Here is a 13,950-nt window from a genome sequence, read left to right as displayed (position 1 = left end):
ACAAAATTGAACAGAATGGAATGCTCCAAAGTGCATGCCGTTCCGTTTAGTTGCGTTCCCATACAGGAGAGCAAACCGCAACATGTTGTAGTTTGCTTTCCGCCCTGGGATGCGGAGCAAGATGGATCTGTCATGACCCCCAATGCAAGTCAATGGGGACGGATATGTTTTCTCTGGCACAATCTGCCACAATAGAAAGCAAATCCATCCTCCATTTACTTTCAATGGAGTTCACGACGGATCCGTTTTGGCAATGTTAAAAAAGTTAAAGATAATACAACCAGATCCGTTCATAATGGATGCAGATGGTTGTATTATCAGTAACTGAAGCGTTTTTGTTGAACCCTGCCGGATCCAGCAAAAATGTTAGTGTGAAAGTAGCCTTAGATTGTCAGCTCCACTGAGGACAGCAAAACCGATAATGTCTGGCTCTCCATAAGCAAATCAAATAAATGTTGTTTTTCTGCACAGGTCCTCTAATGGGAGAAATCAACATTGAACCCGGGTCAGAATGGCCCACCAGAGTCCCAGAGGATCCTTCGGTGTGCCCAGGCTCTGATACCATAATAGGCCCCAAATATTCAGGAGAGCAAAACCTATTTGGCTGCCACCACGGTCTGTTTCTTTGATTCAAAAACTATCAAACTATTTTTTTCATTTAGAATGATGATACAGAGGTTGTGCCTTAAGAACAATTTCTTCTGGTGGGCACCCCTGTCCAACACTGGTTGAGCATGGGCCACTCATAATGTAAACATGTCATATTTACAACAATGTCATACATGTCAATATTTACAACATTGAGCAATGAGCAGTCTTTTTACATCTTATTTTATTTTTTATTTTCTTTCTGCCAAAATTAAAATGTGATTTTATTTGTCATTAAGTACAGGTGAAACTCGGAAAAAAAATTGAATATTTTGCAAAGTTCATTTATTTCAGTAATGCAACTTAAAAGGTGAAACTAACATATGAGATAGACTCGTTACAGGCAAAGCGAGATATTTCAAGCCTTTATTTGTTATAATTTGGATGATTATGGCTTACAGCTTATGGAACCCCAAAGTCACAATCTCAGGTACCCTTTGCTCAGGGGGTATGGATTAATTAGCTGACTAGAGTGTGACACTTTCAGCCTAGAATAGTGATCCTTTACACAAAACTCTAATTTTAAGCTGCATTAATGCAATTGCTTTTAATTTACATTACTGAAATAAATGGACTTTTGCAAGATATTCTAATTTTTTGAGTTTCACCTGTATATTTCATATTATATACAAGTTGCTTCTGTGTATGAACAACATACAGATAGAATACAATAAAGTGCTAGAGAGAGCTGGAAGCTTTTACATATAGCTTGGTACTCCAGCTGTTAAAGATATGTATTCCATACAGACAGTGCTCAGCAACAGCTGAAGTGCTAGGAGATTTAGCGAGGTATATTCAGGTATATAGGTAACGCAGTTCGTTTTGTTAAGCAGGCGTTTTTGGAATTTTAGGAGATACTTTAGGAGAACGTCCTGGTGAAATTGCGGACCTGCTATGAGGACTTTTGTTTTCGGGCTCCACTTTGGGTGCTGATTGTTTAGGAGTTTGCAGTCTGTTCGGTGTTCCCGGCACTGCAGCATTTGTCACGTCTCCTGCTTTAGCCGCTTGAGGAGGTGTTTTTACCTTCTTATTTGGGGTACCACTTGACAGTACTGGTAAGGATGTTTGCTCTGTGGGATTCACTGGCAATTGCTGTGGGACTGGCCCTGGGATTATTGGCTGTTTTGTATCCTTCCATCTTCTAGCCCCAGACTTTGAATTATATTCATAGACGTTTCCTGTAACTACAAGCATCAATCAAGACTTTAGTAAGATGGAAATGACTGTTGCTGTTTCTCATGAGAATTGTAGCTTTGGCTTCATTTCACAATTAGATATAATATACAGGATACATTCACAAAAGTTATACATTGGCTATCTGCAATTATTCCCTATAGACGACATATCACACAGCTATCTAGCCTTGGTATAGGCTGCTTCTGTGTGTAGGCGAATTACTATCCATATAATGTGCTTTTTGGATTCTCCCTCCTGTCCATTCTCAAAGGGTACTTTCACACTTGCGGCAGGACGGATCCGACAGGCTGTTCACCATGTCGGATCCGTCCTGCGGCTATTTCGCCGTGCTCGCGGACCGCCGCTCCGTCCCCATTGACTATAATGGGGACGGGGACGGGGGCGGAGCTCCGGCGCAGCACGGCGGTGCACGGAGAAAGGCCGCCGGACTAAAATTACTGCATGTCAGGCTTTTTAGTCCGGCGGCTTTCTCCGTGCACCGCCGTGCTGCGCCGGAGCTCCGCCCCCGTCCCCATTATAGTCAATGGGGACGGAGCGGCGGTCCGCGGGCACGGCGAAATAGCCGCAGGACGGATCCGACATGGTGAACAGCATGTCGGATCCGTCCTGCCGCAAGTGTGAAACTAGCCTTAAAGAGCAATTTCACCTTTTAAAGTTTTTCTTAATCTTCATAAAATGTTAAAGTGCACAACTATGAAATGATAATGCATCAAATGAACTGCATCTTAAAAAGTTATAAGCTGTTATTGCCAGAGGAAAACTGCTTCTGGCCATTCTGTCATGGAGCAGCCACTGGATGGTAACGCACAGATGGACCAGGTCAACCAGACCAGGAGCTGCTCTAACAAGGTGAAACTTCCCCCATCCTCTGCCCCATTCTAAGACATCCAGAGTCCCAACAGGGTCAATGGACGGGGGTTGTCGTATGTCCTCCATATTTTTACTCAATGAATGCTCAACTGCGGTAGCTCAAACATATGTTGCGATTAAGCCACACAGCCTGTTGATGGTTTGGCGCTATCACCAGGTATTGCCACTACTATTTAATAGGGTAGTAGGTAGTCTCCATGTCAGTAATAGTTAAAGAACTTAGTCATGGTCCTTTCGCATAGATTGATAATCTGATTACTAGGGATTGTCTAGTGTTGCTAGGGTTATTATAGTGTTTATATAGGGTGCTGTGGTGTGCGTCTATATGTATATATATATATATATATATATATACATACATATACACACACACAGAGGTGAAACTCGAAAATGAGAATATTTTGCAAAAGGTATTTATTTCAGTAATGCAACTTAAAAGGTGAAACTAATATAGGAGATAGACTCATTACATGCAAAGCGCGATATTTCAAGCCTTTATTTGTTAGAATTTGGAGGATTATGGCTTATAGCTTATGAAAACCCCAAAGTCACAATCTCAGAAAATTAGAATATTACATGAAATCAATAAAAAAAAGGATGTTAAATAGAAAAATTTAGGACCTCTGAAAAATATAATCATGCATATATACTCAGTCAGTACTTGGTTTGGGCCCCTTTTGCATCAATTACTGCCTCAATGCGACGTGTCAGGGAGGCGATCAGCCTATGGCACTGCTGAGGTGTTATGGAAGACCAGGATGCTTCAATAGCAGCCTTCAGCTCTTCTTGTTCGGTCTCATGTCTCTCATCTTTTTCTTGGTAATGCCCTATAGATTCTCTATGGGGCTAAGGTCAGGTGAGTTTGCTGGCCATCAAGCACAGTAATCCCATGGACATTGAACCAGGTTTTGGTACTTTTGGCAGTGCGGGCAGGTGCCAAGTCCTGCTGGAAAATTAAGTCACCACCTCCATAAAGCTGGTCTGCAGATAGAAGCATGAGGTGCTCCAAAGTCTTCTGGTAGACAGCTGCATTGACTCTGGACTTAATGAAGCACAGTGGACCAACACCAGCAGATGTCATGGCTCCCCAAATCAACACAGACTATGGAAACTTCACACTGGACTTCAAGCATCTTGCATTGTGTGCCTCTCCATTCTTCCTCCAGACTCTGGGTCCTTGGTTTCCAAATGAGATGCAAAAGTTGCTCTCATCAGAACAGAGGACTTTGGACCACTGAGCAACAGACCAGTTCTTTTTTTCTTTAGCCCAGGTAAGACGCTTCTGACATTGTTTGTTGTTCAGGAGAGGCTTGACAAGAGGAATACGACATTTGAAGTCTATGTCTAGGATCTGTCTGTAAGTGGTGGCTCTTGATGCACTAACTCCAGCCTCAGTCCACTCCTTGTAAACTTCCCCAATGGCCTTTTCCTGACAATCCTCTCCAGGCTGCGGTCATCCCTGCTGCTTGTGCACCTTTTTCTTCCACAGTTGTCCCTTCCACATAACTTTCTATTAATGTGCTTTGATACAGAACTTTGGGAACATCCAACTTCTTTTGCAATTACCTTTTAAAGCCTTCCCTCCTTATGGAGGTGTCAGTGATGGTTTTCTGCACAACTGTCAGGTCAGCAGTCTTTCCCATGATTGTGATTCCTACTGAACAAGACTGAGACAATTTAAAGGCTCAGGAACCCTTTGCAAGTGTTATAGATTAATTAGCTGACTAGAGTGTGACACTTTGAGCCTAGAATATTGGACCTTTTCACAATATTCTAATTTTCTGAGATTGCGAATTTGGGGTTTTCATAAGCTGTAAGCCATAATTATCCAAATTATAACAAATAAAAGCTTGAAATATCTCGCTTTGCATGTAATGAGTCTATCTTGTATATTAGTTTCACCTTTTGAGTTGCATTACTGAAATAAATGAACTTTTTCACAATATTCTAATTTTTCGAGGTTCACTTGTATAGTTGTGAAGAATTGACTGTAAACTTTATATTGTTTTAAGAAATATATTTTATTGCTATAATACTGCGCATAGAGTTTTCAGTCATCACCGTATCAGCCCAGTACAGTCAGCAATAGCGGGTTACGCCTAATATTAATATTAATTCCAAATATTAATAATGAATATTCCCTTTAACAATTATCATCTTTAGAAATGCTCATTGGGTGCTCATGTCCTTCATCAGGCACTAAAATTATATATTTTTGTGCAGCAGATTGACCTTGTATAAACAGCGATCTGTTGCCGATAAATGATTATCCTATATGGGAACAAGAACACTGTAGCGATCCCTCATCCCCATATAGCGAAGGTGATGCAGGCAATTATTGGAAACATTTTGGTTTTTCTGGTGATTGCCTGAAATAATGGTCTATGTAAAAGGGCCTTACGTTAAAGCAACTCTAACCAACCAGACAGGACGACAGTAAAAGCACTAAATACTCTTCAGGATAGGGGATAACCATTTGATTGATGGGATGCAATTCATCTCAATAGAAGTGCCAAAAGTCTTAGGATACTTTCACATTTGCGGCAGAGGATTCCAGCAGGCAGTTCCATTCGGCAATCCGGACCCAAACGAATGGCATTTGTCAGACGGATCCGGATGCGGATCCGTCTGACAAATGCATTTAAATACCAGATCCATCTCTCCGGTTTCATCCGGAAAAACAGATCCAGTATTTTTTTTTCACAGTTTTGCCGGAACACTTAATGCCGGATCCAGCACTAATACATTTCAATGGAAAATAATACTGGATCTGGCATTCCAGCACGTGTTCAGGATTTTTGGCCGGAGAAAAAACTGCAGCATGCTGCGGTATTTTCTCTGGCCAAAAAACGTAAGAGGGACTGAACTGATGCATACTGAACAGAATGCTCTCCATACAGAATACATTAGGATAAAACTGTAAAAATGTATTCAGAGATGCCGTGTCTCATGTCTTCAATCACTGCACACAGAGGGGCTATGACTAATTTTCATAAATGCAAAGCAAGGTGGTACCAAATACCAATACAAAGATCAGCTATGAATGTTTTATCTATAGCTTACTTGGATCTACTGCTTCTCCATCAAAGACCGTGTTCATCTTGGTCATTTCCTGTAAAAATATACAAAATGCCCACTGTAATAATAATAATTCTATGTAATTTCATAACAGAATTGAAAAAAAGAAGAGACTCCCCATCGGCCATTAAAATAATTTATTGCATTGGTTATACAATGTTGTAAATTCCTGCACTCCATTATATACTCATTTGTACTACTCTGCATTATTGTGTCTTAATTGCTGTTGTTCATTCTACTTTTTCTATTGCATACAAAGGAGCTCTACAATTGTCCTCTTTTATTATGTGCTGCACAAAAGTATTGGGTTCTGTTATTGATAAGTGGAACTTGAAACCTTTAATTATCAGTCATGGTGGTTGTTACTAAGGCATTGTGGGAAGATAAAATAATACATTTTTGGTAACTGATCAGTAGAAGAACATTGAACTACCTGCTACTATACTTATATTTAAGAAATAAAGCTATCACATTCTTATTACATACTTTTTGCTCTCATCAATCGGCTAATGCAGAAAAGGCATTACAAATAACATTATATACTGAGCACCTAAATTAGTTTGTTATCCAACTTTTTCACTGCCTATAGGCATCCTGCTGTCTCAGGTGGGCACAGGCACCGCTCCACTCATCCTTCCTCTTCTGCTCCAGTGGCTCAGATCCGCCGGCCTTCCACTGCTTCCTTGCAGTGGGCCCAGCCCCCAGAGCCATTTTCTCTTTCTTCCTAGAACCTTGATTTTCTCTGCTTCTCACTGGCAAGGCCTCTTCCCTCTACCCATAAATTAGGGTGTATGCACGCTGGCCCTTTAAGAGCCCAGATAAGCTTGCAAGAGTACCTCAATTCTAAGGTGGCAACTTTGGGTATTCAAGGCACTTTCCTCTGTATGAGTGCCTGAGCAATAGGTTCCTAGCTTGCTACTTCCTACAAAGGTATGCTGTATTCATTTGTCTGCTCCTACTCTCCCTGTCTAGACCTGTCTGATTCTGCCTGATCCCTCAGTGCTCAGCACCAGTGTCTCTGACCAATGTGGGTCAGCTGTTAATCACAGAGACTGCTTCAGGAGGTATATAAAACTTACCCAGAAAACTTCCTGCTTAACCTTCGTTTCTATAAAGAAAAATACATATATTTTAAATCAAACCACCATTATGTAGTTGTTAATTAAGCTGCCCATACACATTTTATAGCTGTCGGCCGAACAGCTATGGCTACTTTCACACTGTCGTTTTGGCTTTCCGTTTGTGAGATCCGTTCAGGGCTCTCACAAGGGATCCAAAATGGATCAGTTTTGCCCTAATGCATTTTGAATGGAAAAGGATCCGCTTAGAATGCATCAGTTTGCCTCCGTTCAGCCTCCATTCCGCTTTGGAGGCGGAAACCAAAACGATGCTTGCAGCATTTTGGTATCCGTCTGATGAAACTGAGCCAAACGGATCCTTCCTGACACACAATGTAAGTCAATGGGGACGGATCAATTTTCTATGACACAATCTGGCAAAATAGAAAACGGATCTGTCCTCCAATGACTTTCAGTGGTGTTCATGACGGATCCGTCATGACCATGTTAAAGGGAACCTGTCAGCAGCAAAAACCACCCCAAACTGCCAGCAGTACCTTCAAGTAGCCGGCAGTGTGTTTCTAATGATGATTTTTTTTTTTCCTGCAGTCAGATGCTGTAAAAGCAGGAAAAACGATCTTTTATCCCCTGAGATTGCGCTATTTTCGAGTCACTCTTGAAGTCAAGCGGGCAGCGGCCTCCTTGCTTCAAGTCAAGGTAACCGCGTCCCCTTCCTTGTCCCTTCGCTGTGGTTTTTGCCGCTGACAGGTTCCCTTTAAAGATAATGCAAACGGATCCGTTCTGAACGGATGCAGACGGTTGTATTATCTGAACGCATCCGTCTGTGCAGATCCATGACGGATCCGCACCAAATGCAGAGTCCGCACCAGAGTGTGAAAGTAGCCTGTCTCTCCCAAATCCCTCCCAGCTTCCCCAGCTTGGCCGAACGTGTATATGTAATCTGTGGGGAGGTGGAGAAAGCCGCTGCAAAACACTCCTGGCAGCTTATCTCCCAGGAGAACAAAAGGATTGAGCAAAGATATTCATATGTATGGACAGCTTTTAGAGTCAGTATTATGGCTTCAACAGACCACCCAAACCCCCAGTTTCAAATCTAGTGAGCTAAGCTTAGGTCTCCATAGACCCCTAGAGTGATGTATGTATGGTTCAGCAGAACAGTGGGTGATCCTTGTTTTGCAGTGTGAGGGTGCACTCACACACTGGTTAGAACATGTGTTAGAAATACGTTAAAATATAAAAACCAAAAAATGTGGCTATTTGTGAACAGAAGCATGTTATGTAGGCTGGTTTCATGCGGATGTAACGCAGCAACATTTTACTATTAGAGTGCATTCACACGCTGTGGAGTTTGTTGCAGAAATTTCCATGACTGTAAATCAGTTCCATTCATTTGAATGGGGCAGCAAGCTCATGGATTTCTGCAAGTCTCATTCAGGTCAATGCAACTGATTGTCAAAGGAAATTTCTGCAACAGAAGCCACAGCGTGTGAGTGCACCCTAACTAACATGTTGCTGCATTAGAGCCTATATAACCTGTCTTCTATTCTTCTGTTTTGACATATTTGTAACACATGTTCTAACCAGGGACAAGAGCTGCAGAGGGAATTGTCAGACAGCTTCTCGGAGCAGGGACAGACTGCACTGTGTGCAGACAAATGATGAAAATGCCCATAATAGGTGCAATTCAATAATAATAAAAAATATGACTGTGATGGTGTACGTACGTAGCTTTTAAGGTTTATATAACTTTTTAGTTATATTACTTTTGTAATGTAATTATAACTCCAAATCCCCATAGCTCAATAACAAACAGAATTATTTAGCACTGCATAAAACATTATTAACCTAAGTGTCATTTGTACATACCTGGAGGTTTTATTCTAGAAAGGAATAAACAAACATGTTATTACAAGAAAATGCAGTAAACCATAAAGTAATAACAATACAGATCATTTCTTAGTGAAATATTTATTTTTTAACAACAGTTATCAACAGAGTCAGATTTGGCATGTCTGTGGCTACAAGCAAAAGTTATGTCTGGGGGCCCACACTGCACCACTAAGCTCAGCCGTGTCGCAAAGCTAAGCTCCGCCCCATCGAACTGCTCATCTCTGCCTACATTGCACCACTAAGCCCCACGCCCATTGGCCTACTAACTCCTATTCTTAGCTTAGCAGTACAGCCTGAGCATGTCTGCTACTGCTCTAACACTGGGAAGGGCCCCATCCTACACAGGGCATCTTGGCAGCTAAACTGGCTGCACAGGCAGTATGTTCGTCCCTGGTTTATTTTTTTGGGACAGCAGGGGGCCCCATATTCTCTAATTTGCATGGTGGGAAAGTCCACCCATAGGTATTAATAATATACAGGTAAAACTCGAAAATTATGAATATCGTGTAAAAGTCCATTTATTTCAGTAATGCAAATTAAAAGGAATTGCATTAATGCAGCTTAAAATTAGAATTTTGTGAAAAGGTTCAATATTCTAGGCTGAAAGTGTCTCACTCTCTAGTCAGCTAATTACTCCATACCCCCTGAGCAAAGGGCACCTGAGATTGTGACTTTGGGGTTCCATAAGCTGTAAGCCATAATCATCCAAATTATAACAAACAAAGGCTTGAAATATCTTGCTTTGCATGTAATGAGTCTATCTCATATGTTAGTTTCACCTTTTAAGTTGCATTACTGAAATAAATTAACCTTGCACGATATTCTAATTTTCCGACCTTCATCTGTACAGTGTTTTAATAAACACAATATGCATGTAGGCATTTGTAACCTTAAAGAGGATCTTCCACTAGAATAAAACATCTAAACTAACTATACAGACATGGAGAGCGGCGCCCAGGGATCTCCCTGCACTTACTGTTATACCTGGGCGCCGCGCCGTTCTCCCGGTCTAGCCTCCGGTATCTTCATAGTTAGGCTCCACCCAGGGGAACCTGCCGGCCTCTTCTTCTCCCATGCTGTAGCGCTGGCCAATCGCAGCGCTCAGCTCATAGCCTCAGAGAAAAAAAAGCCTCTCAGGCTACAGCATGGGAGAAGGCGAGGCCGGCAGGTTCCCCTGGGTGGAGCCTAACTATGAAGATACCGGAGGCTATACCGGGAGAACGGAGCGGCGCCCAGGTATAACAGTAAGTGCAGGGGGATCCCTGGGCGCCGCTCTACATGTCTGTATAGTTAGTTTAGATGTTTTATTCTAGTGAAAGGTCCTCTTTAAAACAGTTGTTATGTTCTGTCAAGTTGTTAAAATTGACTAAAAATATTCCCATTGCTTGACAGATATAATATACAAAAACATTATTTGCATGATATAATGAAAGACTTAACAAAAAATGTCAGTGTTACTAAGAATCCAGATATCTAATGGCTACTACCTTCAACAAGTCCATGCCCCCTTCAGTGTTGCAAGATAAGATTATCATGTATTATAAATGAAGGGCATAATTGTAAAACCAGACAAGATTAAGGTTTCATTATGTTGCTGCAGAAATACAGAGCTCACCTGACAAATACCAGTTTGTAGTTTATGAGCCTTACAGTACATATCCCTGGATCACATATGTGGATTAGATGGCACATTAAAGCTTCACAGAAATTCATAAAGGCAAGTACTGTCTGTTTTCCATAATACTCACAATGGTTCAGTGTCTGGCTTCGGAGGTCTTCTGCATGGGAAGTACTTTGCAAGAAGGTAAATCAGACCCCCAAGGAACCCAAGCAGAAGTAAAGCGCCAATTGTGCATACAAATGGTATATACCATGCCAATAGGGAATACGCATTTTCAGAGGTAACCACATACACAACACTAGGCTGTGGAAATACAAAAAAAAAAACACTTTTTATTTAGCCATCAACTAATATAAGCAGGACAACAGGGTCTACACTATGATTGACGTCAAGCAAATGCATTACTCATATTATTTATGCTTACTGTTTCACCAGAGATATGAAATATATGAAACAGTTGCCTAAAACCCTTGTGGAAGCATAAAATGTCCACATTAACCTTTTTTAAGAATTGCAGCATTCAGGGCCAGATAGCTAGTGACAATGCACATCGAGGTATGTGCAGATTAACAGATTGTGGAAATCTAATGAAAAGTGGCATCAGATAACAGTAGTATTATATAGCAGTAGTAGTCGTGTGCATGAGGCCTTAGATACATGTTCTAAAACATAATAAAACAGGTCGCACACTCACACCTGATCATCCCATTGAAAACATCTGACTAATTTCACCTTCAAATTATTTGCTAATCTTAAAGGTTTGACATACTTTTGCCACTCACAGACATGTGATACTGGATCATTTTCCTCAATAAATAAATGATAGAGTCTGTGTTTTTGGCTCATTTGTTTGACCTAGCTGTCTTTATCTACTTTTAGGACTTATGTGAAAATCTGGTGTAGTTTTAGATCAAATTTATGCAGAAATGTTAAAAATTCACAAGGGTTATTGGTCACTCCAGGATTTCAAGATCTCTGCTTGATCTCTATTTAGAACCTGTGTGTCCATCACTTGCCAGGACAGATTTTTAACTACTAGAAGTAAAAACGAAAGGGTCCTACAGAATGACAAATAGTGCGCTTGAAAACCAAGAGGAATCCATGTAGAAAGTATATTAGATATGTGTATAACTATTAAAAAAAAAATTACATTTATTTTCTAAAACTGGAATACACATTGATGGCCTATTTTTCTCTTCAAACAGGCGATCAGCAGAGGGCGCAGAGAGTCGGACCACTGTTCTAATATTGATTGAGAACATAGCATCCGTCAGCAGATTTGTACTTATGAAACTGGCTGACCTATTGCATGTGCACTTGGCAGCTGAAGGCATCTGTGTTGGTCCCATGTTCATATGTGGTCGCATTGCTGATAAAAATAAAGTTTTAATATATGCAAATGAGCCTCTAGGAGCAATGGGGGCATTGCTGTTACACCTAGAGGCTCTGCTCTCTCTGCAACTGCAGTGCCATCTCCACTTTGATTGACGGGACCAGGCAGTGAAAACATTATCACCCCTGCCTGTCCCTGTCAATCAAAGTGGAGAGGGCGTGGCAGTTGCAGAGAGAGCAGAGCCTCTAGGTGTAACAGCAACACCCCATTGCTCCTCATTTGCATATACTATACATTTTTCTCAGCAATGCGGGCACATATGAACATGGGACTAACACAGATGCCTTCAGCTGCCAAGCGCACATGTAACAGGTCAGCCAGTTTCATAGGTACAAATCTGCTGACAGATGCCCTTTAAATGTTAGTTTCGCCTTTTCAATATACCAGGTTGCGGACTTGTGGTATGTGGAATGAACATAATTATCTTTGTCACCTAGAGAGCTCAGTAACAAATACAGCATATCAGGTTTCAATAAAAGCAAGCACATCCTTAAAGTGTTAATCCAACCTCAGATAAAATGTGATTGTGCTAGACGGTGAACATTAATCTTCAGGTGACAAATAAACTGAAGGCAAATATAAGCAAGCATTGCTGCCATTAAAAACATCCAAAAGGTATCTGTATGGACACGTACCTTTCAGTCAGGTATTCCCCTTTTCTGTGCAAATAGAAGGACGTGAGCTATTACTTAACACCTTGCGATTTAAAATAACATTGTTTCAAGGACAGCTTTATCTGGAATTTCAAAATTCTGGATTGTGTAGGATGAATCCATAGCTCTTATTCACAAAAGTTGTGTGAGAACCCTGGTTGGGAACCACAGAGCTGGTTTCTTGTGGTTTCGATTCCCTAGCATAATAGTGGAGTTGCACACTATATATTTGTACCCTCCGCTATTGCTGTTATGCCTAGTATGAGGAATGGCTGATGTGCTCCATCTACATTGCAAGGTATCCAAGTGCAGAAGAGTTAAGGTTCCCTTACACATTAGAGTAGTGTTGGCCGAACCCCACAAGAAAGGCAGGTTTGACCAACACTCATATGTGTGTGGGGAGCTCCTGACTCTCCCGACAGATGATGCTGGAGGAGACAAGGATCTGACCAAATTAATATTTTCACCCCATCCTTTTGGGAGATAAGCCATTGCCAGAGGTGACTGGCAGCGTCTTTCTCTGATATCCCCATAAAATATACATATACCGATACGTTTGTCCGAGCAGAATGTGTATGTGTATGGGGGAAACTGGGAGTAGGTCAGGAGAGATAGCTATCAGCAGAATGTGTATTGGGCCTATAGTGTACACATATTACCATGACAATCTCAGAGCAAATACAATGGATTGCTGCAGCAATTGGGTCCAGATCTAGTATACTAGTAAACTGAATTTATACCTAATCTGAAATAGTAAAAAAAAATAAAAAAAATACACAGTTCATTTAGGGTGAAAAATATTCATTCAATGTAAAAAGCTCATTCATGTCAGTTTTATCAGGTTATCTAAATGCTTACTGTGGTAGTTGTTTTAGTTGTGGTCGTTCCAGGTATATAGACATTAATAAATAAAGACACAGTCCCAGTTTGTACAGGTCCTCCAAGAGACCGGGAATTCAAATTGCCATCAGTAATCAAAACCCTCAGGTTGTAATTCCAAGTAGTGTCCCCACCTTCAGAGTAATCAAACGGGAGGGCAAGAATCAGGCTGGAGACGTTGGAGCCAGAAGAAGGTGAAAAAGCAAAATGGTTGTTTATATTGCCTAGAAGGGTATGAACAATTATGGTCAAACATATATGATAGATAGATAGATAGATAGATAGATAGATAGATAGATAGAATTTGCATACAGAATACATTTATTGCAAAAGATAACCACTGTCTTTTAAGACTGTAATGTACAGATAGACATCAATACACAGATGATACAAAGCGGTTCTGCAATTTAATGATTTTCTTCCATGTCACATAAAAAAAAAACATTTAATGACTGAAGGTTCTAGCGTGTACAGTTTAAGTTCATTGACCCCTTCCACATTCACTAATGTAAAAAAATGGATGATTTCAATTGGCAATTTTTTGTATTCAAAAAGCCTCCCATGGTGCCCCCTGGAATATCAAACACCCATCTGTGCCACCAGTATGATTATGCCTCCTAGTATTATTAATGATTCCATTAG

General features: G+C 40.9%; 1 protein-coding gene across 1 annotated transcript in view; it reads right to left on the bottom strand.

Moving 5' to 3' along the window:
* Positions 1 to 1,062: 1,062 nt before the first annotated feature.
* The window catches only part of CDHR3 (cadherin related family member 3), a 61,261-nt gene continuing 48,373 nt past the window's right edge, over positions 1,063 to 13,950 (bottom strand). Inside the window, exons 14-19 of the mRNA XM_044276769.1 lie at positions 13,288 to 13,532; positions 10,511 to 10,686; positions 8,739 to 8,752; positions 6,873 to 6,901; positions 5,779 to 5,827; positions 1,063 to 1,832 (exon numbers count right to left, since the gene is read on the bottom strand). Coding sequence (XP_044132704.1) covers positions 1,474 to 1,832; positions 5,779 to 5,827; positions 6,873 to 6,901; positions 8,739 to 8,752; positions 10,511 to 10,686; positions 13,288 to 13,532 — 872 coding nt within the window. The 3' untranslated portion in view covers positions 1,063 to 1,473. The remainder of the gene's footprint in view (positions 1,833 to 5,778; positions 5,828 to 6,872; positions 6,902 to 8,738; positions 8,753 to 10,510; positions 10,687 to 13,287; positions 13,533 to 13,950) is intronic.

Source organism: Bufo gargarizans, chromosome 2 (assembly GCF_014858855.1).
Source record: "Bufo gargarizans isolate SCDJY-AF-19 chromosome 2, ASM1485885v1, whole genome shotgun sequence".
Lineage (NCBI taxonomy): Eukaryota > Metazoa > Chordata > Amphibia > Anura > Bufonidae > Bufo > Bufo gargarizans.
The sequence above is the reverse complement of the archived record's forward strand: the minus strand, read 5'-3'. Positions and strand labels throughout refer to the sequence as shown.